We start from the raw sequence: 27,663 nt of genomic DNA, 5'->3' as shown, positions 1-27,663 counted from the left end.
TTAACCAAGAAACATTGTCATGTTTTCAAAGTAATGTTAAAAGCTGTCAGTTTAGGGGGAAAGGGTAAACTACAGCAACAATAAACTTTAACTCTGCCACTTTTTGTCCATTTGACATGAAAGCAAGTGACTGTTTTTTCCAGAGTAAAAATAAATGGTTGAAGCCGCCATGTAAGATCACATGCATTGTATGTTAGTTATTAAAGCTTTTTTGAAACGACAATTTGGCTGTATTTTGCTGCTATTTGTTCAGCACTGACCACATTCAGAAACCAAATTTTTGCAGTATCTGGTTGATTTTTTTTGAGTATTGATCAAGTCATGTTTACTCAACAACATTCAGCACACCACCGAATCAAAGCCCATTGATGCTGTGTCTTTTACTTGTTTGCAGCCATGTCCTCAAAGTTCGTCAAGCGATATAAGAGCAATAAACAACAGGAGAAAGTCTGTGCATTGTAGCTCTCTTAAGTGCAATTTATTGACACATCCACAAGTGTGAAGAACAGCATTCAGCTCGAGATGCTACTTGTGGATGTGCCAATAAATTGCACTTAAGAGAGCTACAGTGTGCAGCCTTATTCATGTTGTATATTGCTATTCTTTTGTCCACCATCTCACTTAAACAGTTTCTGCATGTGCATAACTGCTATGTCTTGCACTAAGTGATAGTAGAGGCCTTAAAATCTGTATTTCATTTTAGGATAAAAGTGTTGCTCAAAGGGACAGATAAAATCATAACAAATGTGATTTCAGATTAGATTTGTTTTGTGATGTTTAGCTTGTGTTTTTGACATTGATTTGCATCGCCTTTTTGAACTTTATCCCTTTGTGTTTTTTTAGGTCACCTGCAAAGTTTGTCATTCCTTCCCCTCAGGTATGTTTATCTAAGCCTAGCTGCTGTTGAAACAAGGCAGTATCTGCTCAGTCACTATTGCAATGGTTACTTTAACTGCGGTTGCAATGTTACCAAGGCTTGGACATGAAGTGGAGGTAGCTCATACATACATTCCTGTCATATTCTTTGCCAGATAGATTACTTCTGAATGTTTTTATTAAGCAAAATGACTTACTGTCAACTGCTGTTCTTTTCTCATTAAAAAAGAGAGACTTTGCTAGAATTGCACCTAAATTAATCTGGTATTTTACCAGATTTAGGCACCTTTGGAATTGAAACCTACTAAAACAGTACACTGTTCCAACAAGTCTGTAACTATCTAGAGGTGACTGCAGTGTTTATAGTAGCTCTCCTTGAAGTTGCCCCAATCTCAGGAGACGTCAGAGTAAGGTACTGGTTCCTGCCTGTGTGAAAACATTACCGCAGCCTGTTGTGTAATGAGTCATTGACTGCAAATACTCAACCCTTTGCCACGATGTCTGCCGCCCACAGTGGTTAGTCGGCGTCTCGTATCTGACAGCTAGAAAAATGTAAATGAAATGTAAATGAATCATCTGACCTTGTTGCTCTGCCCGCCCTTGCCATACAGACCGTTACAACTGAAATTCAAATTACCCCTGCTCACGAGAGGTTGCAAATAAGAACTACTTTAACAATACTGAAGTGATATTGGACTGGACCCAGGTGGTGAACCTTTCTCACAGAGCAATATTAGCCCTGCACGGAAATTAACTTATAGAACAATGTGTCATACATAGATTAAACCAGCGTGAAGACCCTGGATATGACTATAGGGGCAGTCACAGAGGGCACTGAGTTTACCCACATGGCAAAATGTCTGCATCAAATGAAAAAATGGACAGATAAAAGTAAAAGTTAACTGGATGTGAGAACTTTGTAAATTTTAAAGAAATGTTTGTGTGAATATAGGTTTTTCTCTTGATGTGCTTAATGAACCCTGATATAAATCAAAGCTGGCATGTGACTTTTGTTATGTCCAGTGTGTATCTATTGTAAGTGAAACATTTTTATTGTTTCCAAACAGCTCTCACAGAGGACAGTGAACGCTGCACAAGATGTGAGCTGTGGAGTGGCTGCATCTGAGACTCAGCAAGATGATTCCCTACTGGTATGGTTTTCACTGTTGTTGCACAGTGTCCTGCACAAGATGACTCAGATCAAATGTTCTCATATATATTTTTTCTTTTGTATAAGAAAAGTGTAAACTAGTTTGGATTTTATAGATATCTGTGGTAGTCGTTTTAATATCACTAGTTGTGAGTTTTTGTTTTGTGAAAAGAAAGAAAAGGTACATGTACAGACAGTAACATATTTGTGTTGACGGTGAGCTGGACACCTGGATTTTGCATTGTAGTTGCTGTATTGTTAAACTGCCTATTATTTTCTCTTCCTCCTAGATCATTGATAGCATCATTGAGGAGAGTCAAAAGGGAAGTGCTAGTGATGCTGTTGAGGTGGATCAGCTGTTAGATCAGCTCCATGTTGATGTAAGAGAAGAACCGGAGCCAAAGGAAGGGAGTAATGCTCAGGAAGTTCCTGCGGATCTAGCAGCACCAGCTGTCGAACCTCTGCTTGTCGAGAGGCCGGAGGAACAACAGGAAAGCGCAGCGACGAACGGAGCATGCTCTATACCTGCCCCTGAACCTGCAGATCTCCCCGGGCCATCGGCTGGGGTGCAAGAAAGTGTTCAACCCCCAGACATCACCAGCACTGTAGGACTGTGTCAGCCTGATGGGGCTGGAGCGGGTGCAGAAGGGGAGCAGGAGCGGAGACCTGCAGATATCTTAGAACAGGTCCCGTTCACAGACAGGCCGGCTGACTCGGACTCTGGGCCTACAAAGCCCCCACGGCAATTCACAGTGGAACCGGATATCGTAGCCAGCACCAAGAAGCCTCCTCCCTCACGTCCACCGCCTCCCGCCGGAGGTCCTCCCCCGAGACCGCCTCCGCCAGCTTGGCAGAGTTTACCTTCCAAGAAGTCTCAGGAGTGTCTGAGGCCAAGTGGACTGGAAGGTAGAGAAAACATTTCACAGCTGATAGGTGCTTGATGCAAGACATCACTGGAATAGTAACTTAAAGCATTTGATGCTGTTGTGTGTACAGCCTTTAGAGCAGTACCATGTGTGGAAAACCTTTAAGAACAGCACTGATCTCATACTAAAAAGTCAAATATTTCAGGGTAATGCTGATATATCACTTCCCATGTTACAGCTTACCTTTATTTTTATGATTTTCTAACAGTGAACTTCATTTTTGTTCACAAAAGGCCAGAAAATGTGCTCAATGCTACACCAGTTTCTGAAAATATGTAGTTTTTTTTAAATGAAGTGTGTTCTTTGATGTGATTGTCCAGTGTCTGCAGTCAGCGTCGACGCTCTGGAGCCCTCCGGCCTGGTGTCTCCCAGCAGCACAGTGAGGAGTCTAACCAAAGAGCTGCAGCATTCCTTGGATCTGGCCAGTGCCACCAGTGGGGACAAAGTGGTGACAGCACAGGTCAGTGAGGCTGCAGACCTAATCTCTGTCCTCCTTTTAGATATGCTCAGATGCTAAGATATGCTTTTTTTTTTTTTTTTTTTTTGTTAGGAAAATGAGGATGAACAGGCCTCGTCTCAGAGTGGAGGACAAACTCCAGGCCCTCAGCGTCCACGTTCCAACTCTGGTAGAGAGCTGACAGATGAAGTAAGATTCCCTCTGTGTTTGTTTTTATTGCCTTTATTCACCCAACCCCTCACACATTCCTTCCACCGGCACTGTACGCTCAAAATGTGTGCTATCTGAAAACAGGAAATCCTGGCCAGTGTGATGATCAAGAATTTGGACACTGGGGAAGAGATCCCTTTAATCCAGGCGGAGGAGAAACTTCCTGCAGGGATTAACCCCCTCACTCTGCACATCATGAGGAGGACCAAGGAGTACATCACGTGAGCAGAAAATTATTTTTCTCTATTAGCTGCAATATTATGCATCTTCCTCAACACTGTTCTATAAACTGAGAAACCAGTGTATATAGAAGAATAAGGCGGTGCTTTGTCTAATATTACAACATATGCACTTACTGAATCCAGACACTTCACTGTCAAAACAAGCTTCAAGTAAAACCCTTTTTTCTGCCAGTGTTGGCAGTGTTTTGTTTTTAACCTAAGTACATTTACATGTAACATTTTCTGGAGGAAGTTCATCTTTTCTATTTTTTCCTCTCAGGAATGATGCAGCACAATCAGATGATGATGACAAGGCTGCGGCTCCACTGGCAGACACAGATGGTGGAAAGCTGAAACAGAAAACGTAAGTGTCTTCTTATAGCCTGTTGCTGGAATTGATTTTCTTCATCTTCTCACCACGTGATCAAATATAGAATATAATCATTTGTTGTCTCTCATTTTTATCCAGAACCCAGTTTAAAAAATTCCTGGGCAAGTCTGTGAAGAAGGCCAAGCATCTTGCTGAGGAGTACGGAGAGAAGGCGGTCAACAAAGTGAAGAGTGTGCGCGATGAAGGTAAAAGAAAGGTTATTTGAAGAATTTGGGCAGATGGTTAAATTTCAGGAAAACATTTTAAATGCAACCATGTATTTTTTAATATTTTATTCTGTCAACAAAAGTGCTGGATAAGTGGAAGGAGAACAGGATGCAGAGTGATAAGTGCGTGCAGGAGAAGAGACTTGGTTGAGATTGCCATTTCTAAATGGATGTGGGTGCTGAGGGTATCACAGCTGAGTTCAAACTTCTCAATGTGATAACCATAAATGGCAGAAGTCAAGTAAATGCCCCACTGACTCATCAAAACCCACAAATCAATGACACTATTCAATTATTTTCCTCCGCTTGGTGAACTATGCGACTCTACATGCGTTCACTTTGTGGGTATTTATTAAACTGTTTCCAATGAGTTAACAAGATTTGACATCGTTCCGTGAAGAATGTTTCACTGTATTAGATCTGGCTCAAGCTCCACATAATCATGAGGATGGTAACTGCTAATGCTGTCTGGGTCCAGGCTTTGAAATCCACCCACTCCCCCGAAGCTGACAATTCTGTCTGATATGGCTAAAGCAATTTATTAAATATCTCACATTGAATGCTGCTACAAAATTGTACATCCGTTTTACAGGATTTGGCAGGACATGCCTGTGAAATATTAATGCTCCTGCTGTAAATGTTTTGATAACATCAGTTATGCTTTTTGTTTCCGGTGGGGTCAGTGTTCCATACAGATCAGGACGATCCGTCATCAAGTGACGATGAGGGCATGCCTTACACCCGGCCCGCCAAGTTCAAGGCAGCGCACAGCTTCAAGGGTCCCTTTGACTTTGATCAGATTAAAGTTGTGCAGGACCTGAGTGGAGAGCACATGGTGAGAGGAGCTTAGGTTTTTGTGTGATATTAATGTTTAAGAGAAGATGTGCACCAATGAGTGCTGGAATTACACCATCTGTGTCTTGTCCTCAGGGGGCCGTTTGGACGATGAAGTTCTCTCACTGCGGGAGGCTGCTGGCGACAGCAGGCCAAGATAATGTGGTTCGCATCTGGGTGTTGAAGACTGCCTTTGACTACTTTAATAACATGAGATTAAAGTACAACACTGAAGGTAACATCATCGGAATCTCATATTTTTTTGTTGTTGTATGATGATTGATTATGTTAATGGTTTCATACCTGGCCTGTTTGGTTCGGTTCAATCAAAGTCAAGTTTGTTTGCCCCCAAACTGCGGTTCATTTGGGCAGGTGTGAACACAGCAATCGCACTTGAGTGTGCACCAAAACAACCAGACCTTGTTGTAGAGGTGGTCTCAGTCCAGTTACAAACTAACTCTGGTGCGTTTCGTTTAGTTCCAACCTCGATCCGAACCAACTGCAGTCCCATGACATATTGTTTGGGTTAAACATGAGCATGTTACAGTCCTGGAGGATTATTAATGTGCGCCTCCTCCTGTACTGCCTTAATATGCACATTCAGCACATCCAATGCATCAAAACATTGTTTTCTAGTTGGAGCCGCGCCTCGTTTTCAAACTGTATGGTTTGACTAAAATGAACAATGACAGCAATATAGTCCACGATGAGCAGCGCTAAAATCAACCTGCGTAGTTGTCCCTCCATTGTGACATTAGAAAGTGTCACATTTATCTTGCAAGTGTACTCTTCTTCAACGTTTGCTTTACTTCCTGGATTTTTCCCACATGGAAATTCTGACCAATCAAGAGCAGCTTTCTCACACAAGGCATTTGATCTGGTCCTCTTGTAAATGCTGCCGTGAGAACACGAACCAACTCTAGGCAATTATACAGCTTTGTAACAAAATTAGTCCCAGATTCAGACCAAAGCAAGACAACTCTAGGTCTGAAAGCACCCATAGATGCTTTAGCTGCATTAAGATTTATTTGTTTGGCTTCTCCAGGTCGAGTTTCACCTTCTCCCTCTCAGGAAAGTCTATGCTCTTCTAAATCTGATGACCCTGGGGTGAGTGAAATCAATGATCCCTTTAATTTGGGGGACATCCAAAAATGCTAAGAATAGTAGTGCGACTATTGCAATGTTGTGTCTTTCACAGTCTTGAGATTCTTAACAGATCGTACTCTCATCTTAGGCAAGTTGTGCTCCAGAGGACCCAGACACAGAAGATAGGAATGCCCCTTTCCGTCAAGTCCCCTTCTGCAAGTATAAAGGTCATACGGCTGATCTACTGGACTTGTCCTGGTCAAAGGTGATATCTTACTGCCCTCTCTTTGTCCTTTTATCCCTCCTCTTCACACACATTAAACACTCTCAGCACTGGTTTTATCTTCATCTTACTTTTTTCCATTTTTGTGTCACTGTAGAACTTCTTCCTGCTCTCCTCCTCCATGGATAAAACAGTCAGACTGTGGCACATATCCAGGAGAGAGTGTCTCTGCTGCTTTCAGCACATTGATTTTGTCACAGCCATTGCTTTCCATCCCAGAGTAAGTAGAGTCACCTTGCGTTACTTCTCTCAGCAAAAATCAGACATCTATTAATTTTGGCTCTCAGACTGTATTTATAGTAGCACTCGCTTCTGTTTTTTTCCAGGATGACAGATACTTTTTAAGTGGCTCTTTGGATGGAAAGCTACGACTCTGGAACATTCCTGACAAGAAGGTGGCGCTTTGGAACGAGGTGGACGGTCAGACACGCCTCATCACGGCAGCTAACTTCTGTCAAAATGGGAAGTACGCCGTCATCGGCACCTATGATGGCAGATGCATCTTCTATGACACAGAGGTACCCAGCAGTGGTTTCATTACGACCTTATGATGAGTTTTTGTCATTCCAGGTTGAACTTATTTTTCTGTTTGTCCGTTCTGTAGCGCCTGAAGTACCATACACAAATTCACGTGAGGTCCACCAGAGGCAGGAACAAAGTTGGACGCAAAATCACTGGAATTGAACCTTTACCTGGAGAGAATAAGGTAACATCTCATCACCACTACAAACACATCTAGAGTTGGTTTGATGCCCGTATAATGAGACGCCAGTCAGACTTGTAAATGATGAATTCCCTCTTCTCCCTCTTATAGATTTTGGTGACCTCAAATGATTCCCGCATTCGCCTTTATGACCTGAGGGACTTGTCTTTATCCATGAAGTACAAAGGTTATGTGAACAGCAGCAGCCAGATCAAGGCGAGCTTTAGGTGAGGATGACTCCCTTTTTTGGAGTTTCAACTTGACCATTTTGAACAAGTCACAAAAGTCTTGTTTATATATTGTTCTGTACCTTGATTTACTGCGGGTTATCTTCCTACAGTCATGACTACTCCTTCATAGTCAGTGGCTCAGAGGATAAATACGTGTACATCTGGAGCACTTACCACGACCTGAGCAAATTCACATCTGTACGACGGGACCGCAATGACTTCTGGGAAGGAATTAAAGGTAACTGTGCTGTGTGTTGGATGACAAAGGTGATTTTAAAGGGACAGTTCACCTGAAAATCAAAAATACATATTTTTTGCTTTTACCTGTAGTGCTGTTTATCAGTCTAGGTTGTTTTGGTGTGAGTTGATGAGTGTCGGAGATATCACTCGTAGGGATGTTTGCCTTCTTTCCAATATAATGGAACTAGGTGGCACTCGGCTTGTGGTGCTCAAAGGGCCAAAAAATACATTTTGAAAATCTCTACAGCAATGTCTCTTTCCAGAAATCATGACCTGGTTACTCAAGATAATTTACAGACTACAAACCATATCACCACGCAAAGGGAAGCGTACATCTGATAGCTAGCTCACCTAGTATCACTGAGCTAACATACATTACAGCTCAGCCACCATTAATGTTAACACCTTGCGCTGTCATGAGCACAAGCCTCTCGTGCATGAATAGATGCACACTTCCTTCTGCACTGTGATGTGGTTGGTGAATGTAGTTTTGTAGAAAGCAAATAGTTTCTACATGGAACTGCTCACAACAAGGTCTGTGGATTATCTTGAGAAACCAGGTCATGATTACTGGAAAGAGACATAGCTGTTGAGCTTGTCAGATGTATTTTTTTTGGCACTTTGAGCACCACAAGGCGAGTGCCATCTAGTTCCATTATATTAGAGAGAAGGCAGACATCTCTACAGCTGATATCTCCAACATGGGGCAACTGAACTGTCCCTTTTATGTGACTACCTGTCTGACGAATTATGTGCCCCAGAAATGAGTCCTGAAACCTGGAAATGAGGAATTTGGCATCTCCCATTTCCCTAGTCTCAAAGTCAAGGGCATTTTGGTTAGATGCTTTCATGTTTTCTTCTCTGACATACAATATGTCCCGAAATAACCCACTTGTGAGTTTTGTAGCTTTTATGTTTCTTTAAAAAGGCAGTTGCTAACAAGTGGCTAAATGAGACTACAGAAAGTCATCATGCCAAACAGCCTTGCCGTGGTAGGAATGTTAAGTTATGTCACCCTGGTGAAGTCCGTTAGCTTTGTACCTCTGCCAACTGAACTCTTAAATGTGGGGTTCATTTAAGATGATTATCCTGCTGAACAAAATGTGTAAATATTGTATTGTCTACAATAATTCAAACTCCAGTGGAAAAATCCTGTAGGCTTTTTGTCAAGGGAACCAGGGTGATGCTAACTAACCCATTTGTCTGGAGCGCTCTATTTGTGCCCCTTGATTGAACTGGTACTGAAGCTTTATTTATCTTTCAGCACACAACGCAGTGGTCACCTCAGCGATTTTTGCACCGCACCCGGGCCTTATTGTTCCACAGGAAGCTGGAGCAGACAAACCAGAAGCGGAGTGCAAGAGCCTGGACTCCACAGACTCTGAGACGATACCCTCAGGTACGTTGGCTTGAATTAATTCACGGACAGATTTCATGACACTCAGACTGTCACTTCAGAGCTATAAAACAGTGTTGTCCTCGGCAGGAGCCCTGAAGACCGATCACACGGAGGTTCTACTCTCCGCTGACTTCACTGGAGCCATCAAGGTTTTCATCAATGTAAAAAAGTACTGAGCACTTCAGAGGTTTGTCGGCTCCCTGCACTCAGGCCTGCCTGTCAGAGATCAGTCCTGAAGATGAAGGACAGCCCGTCAGGGGCCATCTAACATCACCCAACTACCTAACGGTTATTCCTCTGAGACAAAGAGCCGTCTGTAGCTTTTTCAGGAGAACAGGGACCCTTAAAATGGAAGATGAGGGAATGGGTGGAAGAAAACTGACTGTACAGAACAGACTGTGTGATTCCCTGTCACATTTCTATTTTTTATCTTTAATACCAAGGAACTGTGAACGGTGTGGCATCGAGAAACAAAAAGAGCTGCATATGTTGAGTGTGTGCGGTCTGTTCAGATATGTATGTGCTAATTTACAGCTGTAAGACTTGAGTATAGCTAGAAGGCTATTTGTAACAGTATGGGCACCTTACTAATTTCTTTTGCTCCCACATTTCAGAAGAGTTATGTGCAAGACACTGTCCTAATGTCAGTCACAAATTTCAATGTGTCTTATGTAAAGAGATGTAACCCTTTGTCTCGAAAGCAAGGTGGTTTGAAATTATTTGTGCCTCCGAAATCTAGATCGCTTTTCTATATTTAACTTCAAGCTTTCCTCTAAGGTTTATCAGACATTTCAGCATATGACAGCAAATCTGTGGTACAGGAAATCTGTATACAGTTACTTGTGATTGGGGCTGGGTATCTTAAATTTTTTTCAGAAACAACACTGGCTCTTACGTACTTTTGATAAATTGTTTTGTTCAATGAAAGCACATTTCATTACAAAATAGTACTGTAAATTCAGTCTTTAACATTGCATACTTGCTGCTTTTGTAAACAGAACCAAATGCTCTATTAATTTCCTCAATAAAAGCAAACACAAACTAGAAGAATGCTTGTTGATAACCTTTTTTTTAACCTTGAGAAATCAAAATCATTGCCAACAACTTAGGTGAGTGAGTAACATTTTGATACCTGGCCCTGAAACACGTCCTCCACACACACATTCATCACCAGCAGTGATTTATTTAGTGTCAGAACTTTGCAGCAACATTTCTGGTTATCATTTTAAAAACAAACATTAAAACAAAAATATATATAATTAGTTACAGTGTTCAAACTTCATCATACAAAAGAGTGCTGAATCTTGCATGGATAGTGTGAGAGGGGACCAAGACAACAGACGTACCAAGTCTCTTTAAAGAGCACTGCGTTGTGTAACCCAGCAGGCTAATGGATGACAGGGTCCAGAGCGTCACTGAGAGTCAGTGTTTGCTCTTCTTTGCCTTTTTGTGGGAGCGATGCGGCGACCGTGACCTGGACTTCCCTGCCTTACGGTCTGGAGATGGCGATCGGGAACGCTTGGACCATTTGGGAGACCTTGTCCTGTTTAAAAGGGTTGAACGTATAATAGATTCAAGAATAACAATCAGGAGGAATACGCTGGCAGCACTCTACAACAACATCTCATGACACTTACTTTGAAGGAGAGATGCTCCTTGACTTTTGGCTCTGGTCGTCAGGATCTCTACTATATCCTCGTCTTCTGTCCCTCCTGTCATCCTTTGACTTGTCTTTAGATTTCGACGTCGACCTCTCAATCTTGTTTTCATCTTTTTCAAACTCCTATAATGGACAAAGTAAAACATCCCAGTGAGGTCAGACATATTTCTTTATCTTTGCCTGTCAAGAAAACACAGAGCTGGTTTGTAACTCTCACACACCCACTCATTCACGCTCAATAGCCCGCGGCTCCTCCACAAGGGGGAGTTATCTGGTCAGTGTCAGATTAGTTCAACACATGCTAAACTGTTCCACCTACTGTAATGGAAAAATAATTCATTCAGACCTAGAGATGTATGCATATCAACATCGACACCTACAGGCAGAGAGAGCAATTGTTTTCTCTGTGTGGCCAAAAATATTAGTGTCAAAAAAAGCTCATAATACTTTGAGCAAACTGTTGCTTACTTTAGTATTAAACACAGATTGTGCTCCAGTAAACAAAACATCAGTATTGTATGTTTTACTTGTTAAATACAAACGGCAACTGTAGCTAGACTCTCCTCTCCTGTAGATGGCCACACTGGACTAAATCTGCAGATCTGAAACTGCTACTGTGGCTCTCCATCAGCTGTGTCTGGTTTTTAGTGCCACCGTTTTTTTACTGTGTTAATTAACTGATTTAACAGTCTAATTTTAATGTACGTAGAACAAGAACTTTTGTATATTTTGCCCCGTGCTGTTCTTGATTAAAGAACTCTTTCTATTGCACATCAGTGATGGTTGCATTTTTTCTTTGAATGAATAGTTCACCCACAAAATTGAAGTTAAGTTGAATTTGTAAAGAAAACTCTTGCATGCCTTAATGGTGAACGAAGAATCCCAAAACTGAAAAAAATCTTGATAAATGAAAGTCAAAGGGGACTGTGTTTAACGACAGCAAAACTATATCAAAACATCTGTTTACTACAAGTCTCATTTATCAAGTTTTATGCTCAGTATTTCCCAAACACATGCAAATTTGCAAAAACCTTACTATTGAAAACCCTTCCACATAAATGCACACGGCCAGTAGCATTCCTGAACGAGTATGAGCAGAGTTCAAATGCTCTACTCGTGTGCATGTGTTTTAAATATTAAGGTTTTAGTAAAAAATCTATGTGTTTACTGAGTCCTGAGCATACGACTGGATAAATGAGACTTGGATCATACCGCTCGTGTTATGTGAGAGTTTGCAAATGGATGTTTTGTTACAGTTTTGCTGTTGTTAAACGTGGCGCCCTTTTACTCAGATTCATCAAGATTTCTTTGGATTCTTCGTTCTCCATGGAAGCATGCAAGAAAGACAGATGTCTTCACAAATTCAACATAACACTGGGTGAGAAACTGAAATACAAATGTTAATTTTCTGAGTGACATATTCCTTTAAGGACCCTTCCCTGCAGAACAAACACTGGGTGTAAATAATACTGCGTAATTAACTGCTTTAATAATTCAGGACACCTCCTATTTATCTAAGGTTAAACTCAAACATGCAATATGAAATAAAAAAGTGTCCCATAGCCCACCTTCTGTAACAGTTTGTTCCTGTAGTGCTCCACTTGTTGTTGTATGCTCATTCCAGACTTCCTCGGCCGCTTGCCAGATTCCAGCTCATCTTGGATCTTCATAACCTTTACCTGTGTCAGGACACATCTCATCAGTCCTGCAGTTTATTAATTAGAATTTGACATTTTAATATGGTTGAAGATGCAGGGAGGCAGCTCACTGTGGAGTCAAGAGGTGGAAAGGAATCAGGATATGCCAATACAGTTATGGCTCTAACTGCTCAATCCAATAACTGGTGACATTTCCTTCTGAAATTAAAAACTGTTTATGTCTTATCTTAAGGGTAACTTAAGTATTTTTCAACCTGGACCCTGTTTTCCCATGTTTGTGAGTTTACGTGATTAGTGGAGGCAACAACTTTTAAAACTGGTCCAGTATTGAGTGAGATGGCACCTCGACGGCTTGGTTAGTCTTTTCGATTGTTGCAACGATCACCAACTCTGCTCCTGTTGAAATAAACCCTTATTTCACCCATTTAGATGTAAAAATATTCTGGCGCTTTACACTCTTAAATTACCGTTTATTTAAAAGGAGTCTGGTGGGTTCGGTGATGGCGATTTTGGGGTTGTTTCTGGTTAAACAAAAAGGATCTTATGCTTTAACTAAGAGGTCTATCTCTGTAGAGATCTTTGCCATAATGTTGTCAGACACTTAGAATATCAATCTGAGCCTTTCAGTGGCAAAAACAAGCACTTTTAGTGGACCTAAACTCACAGTGCTTAATGCCCTGAGTGGTTAAACTACAGCCTGTGTCGCCACTGTTGGATGCAGTGGTCTTCCTCAGTACTCGACCAGTTTCAAACACTTCCCATTAGTGGCTTTGACTCAAAAACATGGGCAAACAGAGTCCAAGTTAAGAAATACTGAAGCCACCCTTTCAGCAGGATACTGACACGGACTGAAGGGCGACTTTCAAATTTGGATGGCTTGAACCACAGCAGATAACACAGGACGACAACAACAGTTTATTTAAAAGCAAACACAGTTTTCATCTGTTTTTTTTGTTTTGTTTTTAAATGCGTACTTGCCTCCAGCTCTCTCAACCTCTTCCTTTTGCCCTCAGACATCTGAAAACTTCTGAGGGAGCTCTGAAAGTCTGCACTCTCATATTTGGATGAACCGCCTGAGTCATCACTACTGTCACTCTCCGAGTCTTCCTCTCGGTCCTGTGAGTTGATGCTGTCACCAGGAGGGGGAGGAGAACAACACATTTACATACCATTTGACAGTTTATGTACACTCTGTATGCAGACTGATGATGTGTTCACACCAAACACCGAGGCCTTACCTTACATTGACTTCATCTTTACTGTTATTCTCCACCACCATGTCCCACTTAGACTCAGGGTTGGCTTAGAGAGAAAAGGGAAAGATGAGCAGGATCATAGGGGGGAGATTAATATGATACACAAGTGCATCTTGACCTGTGTTACCTTGAGAAAATGTCACTGTGTCACTCTCCCACTTGGACAAAGGCACTCCGGAGAGAGGAGCATTGCTCTCATCCACTGAGGACACAAGAGACACAGCCGGGTCAGGACAGTGACATCATTTAATGGTGTTGATGAGTTCATTAATCCCTGCTGGAAAATTCTGCATTGTCATGTTCTAATAGAGTTTAAAGTGCACACTCAGCTAAAGACAACAACCCACGAGAGGGAGGATTGATTGTGTATTGATCTAAGACACTGGAGTCGGGCAGATAATTGACAACAGCAACAGGAAACGGTGGACCTCTGGTTGAAAGATGTGCTTTTGATATGTGTTGGACTCACAGGGCATTCCATCAATGTCGTCAATGCCTGCTCCTAAGGGAACGCCGTCTATGTCATCGACAGGGACTCCATCAAGAGGGTCCCAGCCTAAGGGGCAGCCGTCAAGGTCATCCACTGGAGCGCTCTGCAAAGGTAACCCATCTATGAGCGTGCTGTCCATCGGAGCACCGTCGAGATCAGAGGATGCTTCCTGCGAGGAGACAGATGTCCAAATATGTTTGAGCATCATCTTCTTCGTGTTCAAATATTTTTCAGCATGAGCAGCTGTGTAATTGGCTGAAATGTCATCAGAGAAAGGTAATACTGTGTGTAATGAGCAGATAAATATTCAGCTCACCTCTGGCGTCTCTGTCGGCTCCTCCGCTGGTTTAGCGAAGCCCAGAAAGATGTTTTGAAGGTGGATTAGATAAGGCTCCGGGTATATGGCCCAGTCCTCCCATGCTCTAAAACAACTCATGACCTTTTGCTGTGGAGAGAGAGAGAATTAATTTTTTTTGTTGTTGTTGCTGTTCTATTTTTAATAAATGTCCTTGTGTGAGGCAAATGAAACACGTGTTTACCTTAAACTGTTCTGCCTGCAGCCTGGCTTGTATGTTTTTATGCGCTGCATTAAGGTCTCCAAATATCTGTGTTAGCTTTGTTTCAAAACTGAAAAAAAAAAACCAACAGAGAGAGGAGATTTAAGACCATTTTAAGACTTTAAGATTATCAGATGGTGATGAATTAAAGGAGGATAGAATTAAGGGAAAGTATCTTACAATTTACGATAATATGATGCACCGGCTACTTTGGCACACGAGTTGTGCAAGATGTCTGACACAAGATACAATCTGGCAATCTGTAGAGACGAGGACAAAGAGTACATAATGTAAATGAAATCACCTACACTTTATAAAAAAAAAACTTTTAGAGTAAGGAGACCGGCCTTCTTCTGAAGTGGCGTCTGAAGCAAGGAAAAAGATTCGGTGATGTGCCCCACCACTTCCTCTGCTGCGTCTGCTCGCTCGAGACAGAACAGCATGGCATTGGCGACATCCTCTCTGCTCGGAGTGAGCTCCTTCAGCAACGTCTCAAGCCTCTGTCTGTGCCTGAATGGTATTAACAGAAGAATAATTTGATTTAACTAAAGTTATATCCATACATAAATGTCATTATGTCTGCTAGATATACTTACTCAGCTCTGAGCTGCCCTTTCTTCACCTCCTCCTCAGGGGGAGCATCCTCCTCCACCTCGGCTTTTTCTTCAACTCTCTGAGAGTAATTGTTTAGGACAGGAGGTCTCCACATGGATCCTCCCCGGAACATACGAAAATCTGCGGTCCTCCACTCTGTCGGTGACTGTCCCTGTGGTAATGAAGGCCAAGTACATGGAAACTTACATACGGATACATCATTGCAGGGGTGCAGACTCATCGGGGTGAAAAAGGTGACTGTGATGTGAATTGCGAACCTTCTAGGATGTTCAGGGGCATGCTCCCCTGGGAGGATACTTATTAAATATCAGCTTTTAAATGTGGATATTAAGCTGATTTCAGCACGACCATACTGTGACAAACACCCCCTAAAATAAATCTGATCTTACTGTCAAAGTAATGTAAGGGGGACATCAGGTCAGGACACAGTAGTGCAGAGCCAAGTCCAAAAGTGTATTAAAGTGCCCTTTACTACATTGGTGTAGCTATTAAAAATCAGGGGGGTTGCTCTTTACAGTTATAACGACTGCTGTTTGGTCATTTTAAAGACAGGGCTTCGATATGACTTTCAGAAATTAATCTCACAGCCACTACAACTAAAAGAAAACCTGTAACAAGGTAAATTCAGCTTCTATTGTTTTCAGTGAGCTTAGCATTTGCCCTTTTCTTATGCTACATATTAGGCTACTGTAACAAGCCTTTAATTTAAATACATTATAAGTAACCTAGGTCCATTTTAGCTAATTGCCCACATTTTTTCATTTATTTTGAAAAATTTAAACATTCAAACATTAAAAATAAATAACACAACTGTAGCCTAATGTAATGCTCCATCATAAGACTGTTCACCTTTGAACTGCAGCTTGTTGACATTGTCAGAAAACAGTGGAGTGTACTGTAGCCTCTACAGAAGCATTCTGTGCAGTGTGTGTGTGTGTGTGTGTGTGTGTGTCTTGCAAGCGAGGAGAGAGACACGGTGTGTCTGCACTCAGGACAGGCAGGTGAGCTGGACATCAGATTAGCAGTAAACCATGAATGTGACAGTGAATGTTCAGTGTGAGCTTCAGTTCAGTCAGTACTGCTTATAAAAATAGTCTCTCCTGTTTTGTGTCATCTCATCGGCCTTCAAACTATTTAGAAGCATCCACTGTGTCAGAACAACATCACAGATCATCATATAAACCAAGTGAGGTTATCATCACGCAATTGTAAGACATTCTTACCTACAGGCATGTGGGCAGTCAAAAACTGACTTTGTTTAACTCCTGTGACTCTGTCCTCGCAAGCCCAAACAACCCCGACCCCCCATTTCAAAAACTCATCCAATCTACACAAATCTCAGAAATGACCTATTCTGTATTTAAAAAGGTGATTTTTGCCGAGAGGTGTCAAGTTCGCACCACTGCCACAGTTTCATTTTCATGGAGTAAAAGCTAGAGAGAATTCAGGTATTCAACAGCTTTTATAGTATAGAATAGTTTTTTAGTTCCTCCACATAAAGTCCTAGACATTTTTAGAAACAAGGTGGTGCTGTCAAAACATACCTGGAGGATGGTGAACAATTTCCAACGATAGTACACATGATCCTGGCTTTTGTTGTCAAACAGGAACCTGAGACGATAAAGAATGAGCAAATTTAATACGAACCCTTCAAGGTCACAGCCAACACACAGCCAGGTGCAGCAACACCCACCTGAAGTCTGGATTGTTTTTCTCCTTGTTCATAATTACGGCTTCAAACACGGGGCCTTCACGCACCACAAACTCTATCATCCTGTGAATGAGGAATAACAGATTCCTGTGGGGAGAGAAGAGCGTATCAGACCAGGGTTTGCACACTGCCTGTCAGTTACAGTATGAGATCTCTAACACCTCTTTACACTGAACTAGTGACCCATGCAAACTGCAGGCTGACCATCTGATTGAATGTAGCTGACCGCTAACAGTGTCGTTCCATGTCACAGCGTTCACTACTTTAAAGAATGTTGACCATAATAAGGCGACAGCCTGAGGGATATTTCACTGTGCAAGAACTGCAGAGTCACTGCCGTCTGGACAGACACTGTCAGCACACTGTAATATTCCTGGGTCACTGTGTCCATGAAAAGGGGTAAAAGAAATCACACAGTATTTATTCATGAACACTGACTTAGCTTTTACGATGTGAAAGCCCCAATCCAAAGTTTAAAAGGATACTTTAACCCCCATACGACCATTTGTAAATCAATTATCAATCATATATCAGTGTGTTACATTGAATTTGTGAAGAAAACTTTGTTTTTCCATGCCTATGCAGTGACGGAAGAATCCAAAAACTGAGAAAATTCTTGATGAATTGAAGCCGCAACAGCAAAACTATATCAAAACATACGTTTACAAACTCTAACACAACTCATGTAGTATAATCCAGGTCTCATCTATCCAGTCAAATGTTCAGTACTTCTCACACACATGCATTTTGCTAAAACCTTACAATTTAGCACTAAACTTAAGGTGGAATTTATCTATGCTCTCCTCAAAACCAGACTCAAACAAAAAGTAATTTTGCCTCACTGAACACAAGAGCTGCTGGTCTACTGCTGCCTCAATCTGTAGTTTGTTTGAGTTAGTGTATGACTTTGGTGAATCTGAACTAATCCTTTAAAACAACAAAGTCCTGTGTTCAGTGATCTAAGGCCCAGTTTCCACTGAGCAGTACGGTACGGTTCAGTTCAGTACGCTTTTTTTCCGTTCCACTGTGAAAAGTTGTGGATGGTACCGATGGAACTATTCCGTACCGTCCCCATTTTTGGTCCTCCCTCTGTTGGGGTACCAAGCACTCAGATCTGGTACTACAAGGTGGAGCTGTGAACACTGCAGTCTGTTGATTGGTCAATAGAGGACGGTCACTCTGCTCAGGGCTGAGTTGTGGCTGGTTTTGAGGCTCATGTAACCACTGTTCATACCGTGGAGAGTTTTATTAGTGAACTGCAGCCTGTTTTATTTTGTTCTGAAAATGTCAGCATTCTGTGGACGACAAACGAGGTGCAGACTGATAAAGGAGGAAATACAGTGAGTGCTGGACGGAGCAGTGAGTGACGATGACCCTGCCCACCTTTAAGAGTACTGTTTGTGGTGGAAATGCTAGGGTCTAGGTACCATGTCTGAAGGGTTACTTTTGGTTCCAGAGGTACCACACCAAAAGTGTTTGGTGGAAACGGGGCTTTAAATTACTATTTTTGTCAACAGAGTGAGTGGCTTATAAGAAAGCATAGACAAGTTGTACTTTCAGTTCAGTTATAAACAGTAATGGTTTAGTGAAAAATGAATGCATGTGTGTGGGAGGTATTTAGCATATAATTGGATAAATGAGACTTGGATTATACTGTACGAGTTGTGTGAGAGGTTTTGAATCAATGCTTTTATATAGTTTTTCTGTTGTTAAATGGCCCCCATGACTTCAATTCGTTGAGAATATTCTCAGTTTTTTAATTCTTCGTTCACTGGAGGGATACAAAAAAAGTTTTCTTCACAAATTCAACACAACATGAGTTTAGAGGCCAGTTTTTATTCTAAGGATGTAATAAAAAGTCTCAACTACAACATTTATACATGGTTGGTATTCAGTTGTAAGGCCATCAAATTTAAGATATTTTCTTTAGGTATAATGGTCTGAAAATGTATGTCTCTGGAAAATAACTTGTAACAGAACATAGTCAATGAGTGATAGGTCAGCATCAGGGTGACAACATCTCTTCAGGCAGTTATGTAGAAAAGTTACTGTGGATTGGGGCTTCAGGCCTGAAACCTCTCTGAAGTGAAGCATCAGTGTAAAGTGTGTTTACACAGTGTTGCTGATTTTGTGTCAGATCTACCACTGCAGTTTAGACTTATATACTACTCACTACTCTAACCTGACATGGGACTTAGTTTGACTTATGGCACTAGCATGAATCTACATCGTCTGACTTGAGTTAATATTACATCTATCTGCCTTCTAGCTGTATCGGTCTGCAGTGTCTCAGCCTACCCATGGGAAACCCAGGGCTCAAAGATGTTGGTTTAAATCAGTGGCTCTAACAGTCCTTTACAATGTCTACTGCTTTACACTTTTCATAGTAACACATTTATATATTAATATTGGAACAACATGAGTTATCTGAGGTATTTGAGTAAACTAGGAAAAAAATACAAACTGCATTCACTATGTGTAAATCTGATGGGACCTTTGACATCTACAACAAGAACCCTCAGTCCTAATTTAAAGATGTCAAAATGTGCGCTCATATGTTGCATGGTGGTGTTGTTTACCATGATCTATATGTCAGATGCATGAACAGATCTTAGGACTGGAACCTCCTGCCTGACAGAATCTGTGTGGGTCCTACAACACTTGTGTAAGAACAGCGGGTCAGTCGTAGTAAGAAGAGTGTGTGTACCTTTCGGTTGGGATAACCACTTTGACTACGGCTTCGGACAGAGTCTGTTTGTGAAGTCAAATCAAATAGTGAAAGTATTAAAGAGTGAGTACTTGTACAGATGAAACACTGCAGGATACATACAGCATAGAAAACCACGATAGCATTCAGAGTCAGTGAAATGGGGGGAGGGTGACACAGCTTTAGTCAACTACTCAAAAATGCTAGACCATCTATACTAGCTAAATGATCTAAAAGTTTATATTAACATTTTGTATACACACTCAAACTGTTATGAATTTGTGCATTTCTACACCCCTGCATCCTGTGATATGACACTGCACGGACAAGGTGGTCAATTAAACGAATGAACAAACATGCAACATATAATAATCTGATTCCCAAGTTTGTACAATGATTTCTTAGACATGGACATATTCTAAATTAGTGCTAGAACTAACTGCAGTTTTACATGCTCATATTTCAATTTATTATTAAAGGGACAGTTCAGATAATGTAAAGTGGGGCTGCATGAGATACATATCTATAATCAGTGTTTTACATACAGTAAATGGTGGTCAGCACGCTCCCTGTTTGTAGTATTGATTTTTTTAATTCTATGAATTATTAATACTGCAAACAAAAATTAAACTTTTGGTAACCTACTAGAATAAATCAATTTGGCTTTTCAGTCCACTGGATACATTTTGCTGCAATAACAGTAACTGAAGCAAGATGAACAGACTGAACACTTTATCTTATTAGCTGAAACATTTTGACCAAGTTTCCTTTGGGGACATGATTTGCAGTTGAAAAACAGTAATAATACTCAGTGTATCGCAAAACATTTAAAATTGCAATAATATTGTATCATGAATTAAGTATCGTAATAATGTCATATTGAGGGGCCTCTGGTGATTCCCAGCCCTGGGCACTAGCACCACAGAAGCTCAGCAATGCATTGTCGTGGATTAGGGTTTGCAGCAACACGTATTTTAGCCACTTAAAGAAGGCCAGCAAAAAACAATTCAATATTAGGCTGAGTGGATACTATAATGATGATCATGGCTTTACCATGCAGTCAGACAGCCCCTTCCTTTGGCACTACATGTTTCTCAAATGTATAATGTCTGTATCCTATAGAAAGGTGCCACATACTGTATTGTGCCACAGGTCAGCTGTTTGGGTCAGACTTTCAGCATTTTATGGAAGAAATGACAAATACAAGACAATACAAAAACTGAGTGATTATGACAGCGAGGAAGAAATGCAGTTTACCATGGAGACAAAAGGATACCTTTATAAAGTTATACAGTATAGGGAAGAAGAGCTTTGCGGAGAGGGACTGAACAGGCCGAAAAAGAAGGAGGGGGAGCTTCTGTGCAACTGTGAGGCCAAGAAAGAGTTCAAACTAACTCTGGAATGCATGCTCACTGTCCCAGAGAGCTACTGCTGCCATGAGTGGGACTTGGTTACAACACCACTTCACAATCTTTCTGAAGCAGAGGATGCCACTGCTTCACACTTTACTAGTTGTTTGGCAATTAGTTTAATCTACTTTAGGTATTTTGCCTATTTTTACCTGATGGTTAAGCATAGCAGTGCACTTCAGCAAGATTCTCTCTTGCTTATTTGGTGGTAGTTTTACATAATCTTCTTGGGAGCAATGTTAACTGCACAGAGTTGTCTCAGTCTTGCAGGTGGAGCTGATGTCTATATTCAATGCAACTAGCTACAACTGTTTTAATTTCTGTTTGACCAACCTGGAAAAACACAAGCATGCACCATCTTTACAATCTTTAGAAAAGTCAGAATCAGTTGGATCGCTCAACAGCACTTTCTGACCCCAACAGCTGACCTGCGGCATGATGCAGTGCATGGCTAGGAATACGGAGGTTATACAGTTGAGAAAATGTGGTGCCAAAGAAAAGGGCTGCCTGACAGCGAGGTAAAGCAGTGAAAATATTTCCCAATATAGCGTCTGCTCAGACTGATAGGGATGTTTTTTTTAAGTAGGCTTTTTTTTAAGTGGCTAAAATCCATTTTCTTGCTAAGCCCTATTCACAGCCATACATTGGTGAGCTTCTTTGGTGTTCTTTTGGTCTGCTTTTCCAAACAAGGAGATTACAGACCGCTATCTACTATATGTAATCCGACGCCTGCAGGTAAGTACCTCATACAGCCCCACTTCAAAAAATCTGAACTATCCCTTCAGATTTTTCTTCTTCTCTTCAAATGATACATTTTCAGGGAGTGTATTTTTCTAAAAAGTGGCAGAAAGATTCTTCTTCTACTTCTGTGTTCCAGTATAAAAGAAAACCCTCAGTAAAAGGCTCACCCTCCTTTAATATTCACATTTTTGTATAGACTGTAATTCTTGTTCTAGTGCACCACCATCCCAATGCAGTTAACATCCATCACTTGTCACTTAAATATGAGAGCCTGTCGTGCCTAGCGGAGCGCACATCACAGAGAAAAATGGTCATGCAGACACCCCCAGAGAACAGAGACAATTTTACCTTGTCGAGCTCTCCTTTGGACATGCCCAGCGGCTTGGTGAAGTCATTGCGGAAGCGATCCCTTGGCTGAGCATTGAAAGGCAGACCAGATGGGGGTGGCGGCGTGGCCCTCACCCCCACCGGTGTGTAGAGAGGCTGAGGTGGAATACGAGCTGGTTTACCCCATCCCAGCTTCATTTCAAACCCCATAATCACTTTACCTGCGATACAAAACAAAATTACAGTCAGTGAGGAACATAACTATACGATAAGAGCAGTGGGGGAATGGTTATTAGATCAACCTGCTTGTTAAGAGCCAACTGTACCATCAAGTGCAGCCAAGGCTCTCTCTGCGTCTCTGCGTGTCATGAAAGCCACGAAGGCTCTGTTGGAGGTCCTGCAGCGCTCCTCGTCTGTCCGGGGCCACATGATCTTCACACTGGCCAGGGGACCATACTTACCAAACTCTTTGCAGAGCATCTCCTCATTCATCTGGAAAACAAGAACAATGAAGAGTGAGAAATGTACATCTATGCTGCGCTAAGCCAATTAAAGTCAGTGTGCTGCGTTACCTTTGGGCTAATGCAGCTAATGTAGAGGTTAGTGGTGGTTGGCACTGTTAGGTCGTCATATAATACTGCAGGGAAAAAGCAGGATTGAGGTTAAAATGATACAGAGGTTAGCAATTTTCAACTTATAAAACTCTCATTTTGGAGAGGGGCTCTTACCTGACCGTCCTGATAATGGCGTGTCAAGATCTCCATATCCTCCTCCTCCACCTCCTCCTGCTCCCCCTCCTCCTGCTGCTCCTCCACTGGAGTCATTTTTCTTCCTTTTATATCGTTCCTCACGCTCTTCTTGTATTCTGCATTTTTTTCAAACATGAAAACAGGCTTACATATACCCAAAAAAGAGTCAACTTATTGACCTGAAACATGACATCAGGCACTTTTACAGATAGACTTACAGCTTAAGTTCCTCTTTGAAGAGTTCAAGATTACTCTTCTTCTTTTCTTCTGTCTTTCTTTTAAATGCCTGTTAATCAGATAGGCAGCCGCTGTGGTTATTATTACAATGACTGACTCATTGTACAACTGCACTGACTTAAGTGAGAGGTCATGAGACACATTTAAAGCTATAGTGCGTAACTTCTGTTGCCTCCCAGCGGATAATGCGTTATTACAACTAATAAGCCGGCGGCACTTCCATGTACACAGAGTAACACTCGCCAGTCGCCACACACCGTACACAGAGTAACACTTGCCTTTGTGGTAGGATCCACTTCTGAACCGTGTCTCGGCCGCTTCTCCGCCATGTTGCTTTCTCTTTCTACCTGTGCTCTACCTCTTGCTATGACACTCTCTGCTCTTCCTCCCCCTCCCTTCTTGTTGTGAGGAAGCATTTCCTGTGCGCCAGCGCGGGACTGTCGCCGGTCGACATGCATACTAAAAATGATATATATTGAAAAATACCGCGAGATGTTAGAGGAGCCAATCGGCTTAATCAGCATTGTGTCATCTCCTCTAGTAGTGGCTTGGGTGAAACGGACATTTACGGACCTGTAGAAGTCACGCACTATAGCTTTAAAGATGAATGTAAGTAGTAATAATAAATTCTGTAAACACAAATATCAGAGTACAAACTTACAGACTTTTTGCTTTCAGCAGATGAAACTGGTGAGATATGCTGGGACACGGGGACAAACTTTGTTGCAGGTCGATACAGCTTACTTTTCTTGACCTCTGCTGCTTCCTCCTCTGCAAAAAATAATCAAAGTGATCCCTGAACAATGATGATTAGGTGTGCAAACTATTATTTCGGTAATAGTAAGTTAGGTCTGTAAAAACAGGAGGAGGCTCTGTTGTCACCACTGTTCTTTTATTGGTCTGCAGGATATCTGAGCAGCTTCCTGTATAATTAGAAGACAGGTTGACCTTGGTTTCAAAAACAACTGATGTATTTGTTGAGGCTTGGTCTTCCTGCTGTGTTTGCTGTAATGATTTAAATTATCTGGATGTCTTTAAGTGTAACAGAAAGTTGAAGAAGTGCTCAGTATTGAAAGAGCTTTATTTTATTTTTAATTAAAGTGATAATGGACTGCTGACTACGGGTCCCCAGAGGGGTGATTTTTATTAAGCCATTCAAAAGATAGGGGCCCTGAAAAATTATGAAGGTGAACTATTTCACTGCTGAGTCAGCCTGATATTCTTCAATAATTATTTTCAGTTCTCTTAGATGTTCAGGGAAATTCAGTTTAATATTATTGAAGCAGATAACTCATGAGTCACAAAGGAAGTGGACAGGACTAAGATGTAGTTGTGTGCTGTCATAATGCTGGATTCAAAGTCCTTGCTGCTGACCTTTAGTTGCATTCACGATGCCCCCACGGACAAAAGTTTTCACTCCGCTTTTCTCGCTGGTCTCAAATGATGCCAAGAATTCTTCAAAAACCTCTGCTGCTTTCTCTTCCTCCTAAAACAGCAAACAGAAACACAATATATGTATCTTATCCATCCTTTAGTTCAGTGTTTTTTTTTTTCAAACTTTTTGTACCCAAGGCACATCAAAGGGCAAGCCAAAATCTCAAGGCACACCTGTATTTATATCTGTGCACAATAGCTTCTATAATGTGTGTTGTCACTCTCATCACAACGTAAGACAATGAAAATGAGGAAAAAAACAAGACAGGTAGCTTTCATGACACTGTCTACTGACAGTGGTAGGTCGTCTTTGCTGGTGCTTTGTTGTAATTTGCTCTGTACAATAAAGCGATCCATTGTTCCACTCCTTTTAAATGTTATTACCCCTCACACTGGCTGCCAGTCAGGGCTTTTGATGTGTCACACACGTGCAAACGGCAACAAAGGTTTTTTTTTTTTTTTAATTAAATCAAATTAGATAACATTTTATATCTAGAGCTTGCCTCTTTATTAGGAAATGGGTGCACACAACATACTGATGCAGTCAATAAAATATTAAGTCATAACTTTTCGTATAGGCCCAGTTGAATATTTTAATAATAATGTGCGTTTATCACAAAATCCCACGGCACACCATTTAAGAACCACTGCTTTAGTTCACTGTTAATCAAATTCAAAATTCTAGACTTGGTGATTACTTATATGCATTTATTTCACACACATTTTTATTGGGAAAACATGTATCTTCATACTACAAAATGCAGCTTTCTAAATCTAAAAAGCACTAAATCTTATCCAGTATCATGACACCCCAAATGTCCTTACCTTTTTCTTGAGTTCTTCTTGTTCTTTCTTTGTGAGTGTTTTGATCGGAGTGACAGGTTTTCCCTTTCTATCTGCCATGCTCACACTGCAAAAATAACAACAATAATAGTACATGAATAAAATAAAAATACCAAAATGCTAAATTGTTCGAAATAAGAATGGCATCTCTGTTAAATTCATGACATAATCCCTTTATTTATATCATTATATCCCAAATACCTGTTCTTTTAATAGTATATCAATAGAAGATAGTTTATCTTCAATAGGTGTTCAAATGGCTCTAATCTTATTACCGTAAAACTTCAAGTAAAGGCCCAGTCCCTTTTACTAGCCTGGTGTAGCTACACATTTTGACAAATAAAGGCCTGTCTCAATTAGAGGCCTGGTCTGGTTGCCAAGCAGTTCACTTTAACAGAAGTTCTTCAGATGTATGAAAGCGGGTTGTTGGCTACCTCAGCAGGATAAAGTGGTGTTGTGTCGGTATGCTATCTGTAAGAGCTAGATCAAATGAATGATTTATAATTGATATATTATCCATCCATTTTCAACCGCTTATCTGGGGCCAGGTCATGGGGGCAGTCGGCCGAGCAAAGCACCCCAGACATCCCTCTCTCCAGCAACGCTTTCCAGCTCCTCCTGGGGGACCCCAAGGTGTTCTCAGGCCAGATAAGATATGTAATCCCTCCAGCGTGTTCTGGGTCTGCCCCGGGGCCTCCTACCAGTGCCCGAAACACCTCCAGCGAGAGACACCCAGGAGCCATCCTGATCAGATGCCCGAACCACCTCAACTGACCCCTTTCAACGCTTGTATCCATGATCAGATATATTATCTGAAGCCTAATTTTAAACAAGTATTATTCATACTGGTTTAAATCAACAATTTGATTGTATTTCCCATCTTTACTGATTAACAGTTTTGTGTCAAATGAATTAAAGGCCTGTCCCAAATATAGGCCTGTTGCTTTCAGTGATTTATGCAAATAGTCCAGGGCTACTAATTGAAGTTTTGCAGTGTATGTATCCTTGTCTCAAACAAGTCTAACATGCTCTATGCTGTGTGCACACACTGTGCATCACTGTCAGGATCAGTGGAGAACAATAAATATTAAGACATCTCCCTTATCCTCTGGGGAACAGGGCAGGACCCACAGCACACATGCAATGGAGGGCAAAAACTGCATAAATATGTGTGTGCTATTAAGTTTACCTGTATCATTATGGCATTTCTTCTAAGGTCAGACAGGCAGTGTATCAGGTAAACAAACAGGAGTTGCCAAAACAAAGCAAAAGCAGGTGCTAGTCATTCCTTATTTACACTGCAAACAGCTAAAACATATGGTCAGAGGGGATGGACATTTGGGATACTCTAATAAGTTAGCAGACAGCTGCAGCAAAGCACATTCATCCCATAATATTATGCACAGCTAGCTGTTTTAACTTGATAAAACCATTTAATAAATGTCCTGCATATCCTCTGCTGCAGTTATTTTGGTCAGCTTGGTGAACAAACGCTGTTTAAAAGGCCTGGACTACATATGAGCTACACTTAGCTAACGTTAGCTAACAATAATGATTAGCTTAGCTAACTGTAGCTGAACTCTAGTGACATGGTTAGCTAACCCTGCGTTAGCCTTTAGATGAGTAACGCTGAATACAGCTGATATATCTCAGTCGAGCATTATCCTGATAATCTCATGAGCCACACAGATGCAACATTATCTCACCGCTATCATCTGCAGCTAACTGTAGATAACACACAGTGACACTGTTAGCTAACGCTAGCTAACACAACAGTCTATTTTCCTGTTATCGCCACAAAACAAGCACCGACTGACCGCACAGCAGACTGTAAACCCACACAGCATGCACATAGCTTCGTACTTCATCTTAAACTGTGACTTACTATGTGTGTCATGCTACTGCTTCACCATTTTTGGCTGCGACGACAATTGATTTCTATAACAACATGAAGCTGTGAGGAGGCGACAGATATCCAAGAGGAGCTGTGGAGTGAGGAGGACGCCTGCTCCGTCTGCACATTCAATAAATGAGTCTGTCTCTGCTCGTACATATTC

At 41.4% G+C, this 27,663-nt stretch overlaps 2 protein-coding genes across 2 annotated transcripts in view; one reads left to right on the top strand and one right to left on the bottom strand.

Moving 5' to 3' along the window:
* wdr44 (WD repeat domain 44) overlaps positions 1-9,912 on the top strand; it is a 10,901-nt gene extending 989 nt beyond the window's left edge. The window contains exons 2-20 of the mRNA XM_050038474.1: positions 844-877; positions 1,944-2,027; positions 2,317-2,932; positions 3,273-3,412; positions 3,503-3,598; positions 3,704-3,840; positions 4,121-4,204; positions 4,310-4,416; positions 5,121-5,272; positions 5,368-5,506; positions 6,317-6,378; positions 6,506-6,622; positions 6,738-6,860; positions 6,967-7,158; positions 7,245-7,346; positions 7,455-7,570; positions 7,684-7,811; positions 9,078-9,212; positions 9,300-9,912. Coding sequence (XP_049894431.1) covers positions 844-877; positions 1,944-2,027; positions 2,317-2,932; positions 3,273-3,412; positions 3,503-3,598; positions 3,704-3,840; positions 4,121-4,204; positions 4,310-4,416; positions 5,121-5,272; positions 5,368-5,506; positions 6,317-6,378; positions 6,506-6,622; positions 6,738-6,860; positions 6,967-7,158; positions 7,245-7,346; positions 7,455-7,570; positions 7,684-7,811; positions 9,078-9,212; positions 9,300-9,388 — 2,653 coding nt within the window. The 3' untranslated portion in view covers positions 9,389-9,912. The remainder of the gene's footprint in view (positions 1-843; positions 878-1,943; positions 2,028-2,316; positions 2,933-3,272; positions 3,413-3,502; positions 3,599-3,703; positions 3,841-4,120; positions 4,205-4,309; positions 4,417-5,120; positions 5,273-5,367; positions 5,507-6,316; positions 6,379-6,505; positions 6,623-6,737; positions 6,861-6,966; positions 7,159-7,244; positions 7,347-7,454; positions 7,571-7,683; positions 7,812-9,077; positions 9,213-9,299) is intronic.
* On the bottom strand, positions 9,434-27,663 carry zgc:163098 (uncharacterized protein LOC100037380 homolog). The gene is made up of 24 exons (XM_050038485.1): positions 27,492-27,663; positions 25,589-25,673; positions 24,704-24,815; positions 23,991-24,100; positions 23,311-23,378; positions 23,072-23,208; positions 22,916-22,980; positions 22,670-22,835; positions 22,365-22,564; positions 19,867-19,910; positions 17,142-17,246; positions 16,993-17,059; positions 15,430-15,599; positions 15,181-15,343; positions 15,014-15,093; positions 14,816-14,903; positions 14,593-14,721; positions 14,256-14,445; positions 13,914-13,988; positions 13,769-13,832; positions 13,509-13,659; positions 12,441-12,551; positions 10,850-10,995; positions 9,434-10,755 (listed from the first exon to the last, which is right to left on the bottom strand). Exons 2-24 carry the CDS (start codon positions 25,664-25,666, stop codon positions 10,635-10,637), a joined length of 2,640 nt encoding a protein of 879 aa, XP_049894442.1. The 5' UTR covers positions 25,667-25,673; positions 27,492-27,663; the 3' UTR covers positions 9,434-10,634.

This window comes from Epinephelus moara, chromosome 3, assembly GCF_006386435.1.
Source record: "Epinephelus moara isolate mb chromosome 3, YSFRI_EMoa_1.0, whole genome shotgun sequence".
NCBI classification, from domain to species: Eukaryota; Metazoa; Chordata; class Actinopteri; order Perciformes; family Serranidae; genus Epinephelus; species Epinephelus moara.
Note: the sequence above shows the minus strand (reverse complement) of the source record. Positions and strands in the feature narration are given on the sequence as shown.

What these genes read in the sequence shown, in the direction of transcription:
- zgc:163098 (XM_050038485.1), bottom strand. Translation starts at nt 25,666, where the DNA reads ATGGCAGATAGAAAGGGAAAACCTGTCACTCCGATCAAAACACTCACA. An exon ending in CCAAAGGAGAGCTCGACAAG is followed by an intron (nt 19,911 to 22,364) that starts GTAAAATTGTCT and finishes CTTCACAAACAG; the next exon opens with ACTCTGTCCGAAGCCGTAGT. An exon ending in AATTGTTCACCATCCTCCAG is followed by an intron (nt 15,600 to 16,992) that starts GTATGTTTTGAC and finishes TCATTACCACAG; the next exon opens with GGACAGTCACCGACAGAGTG.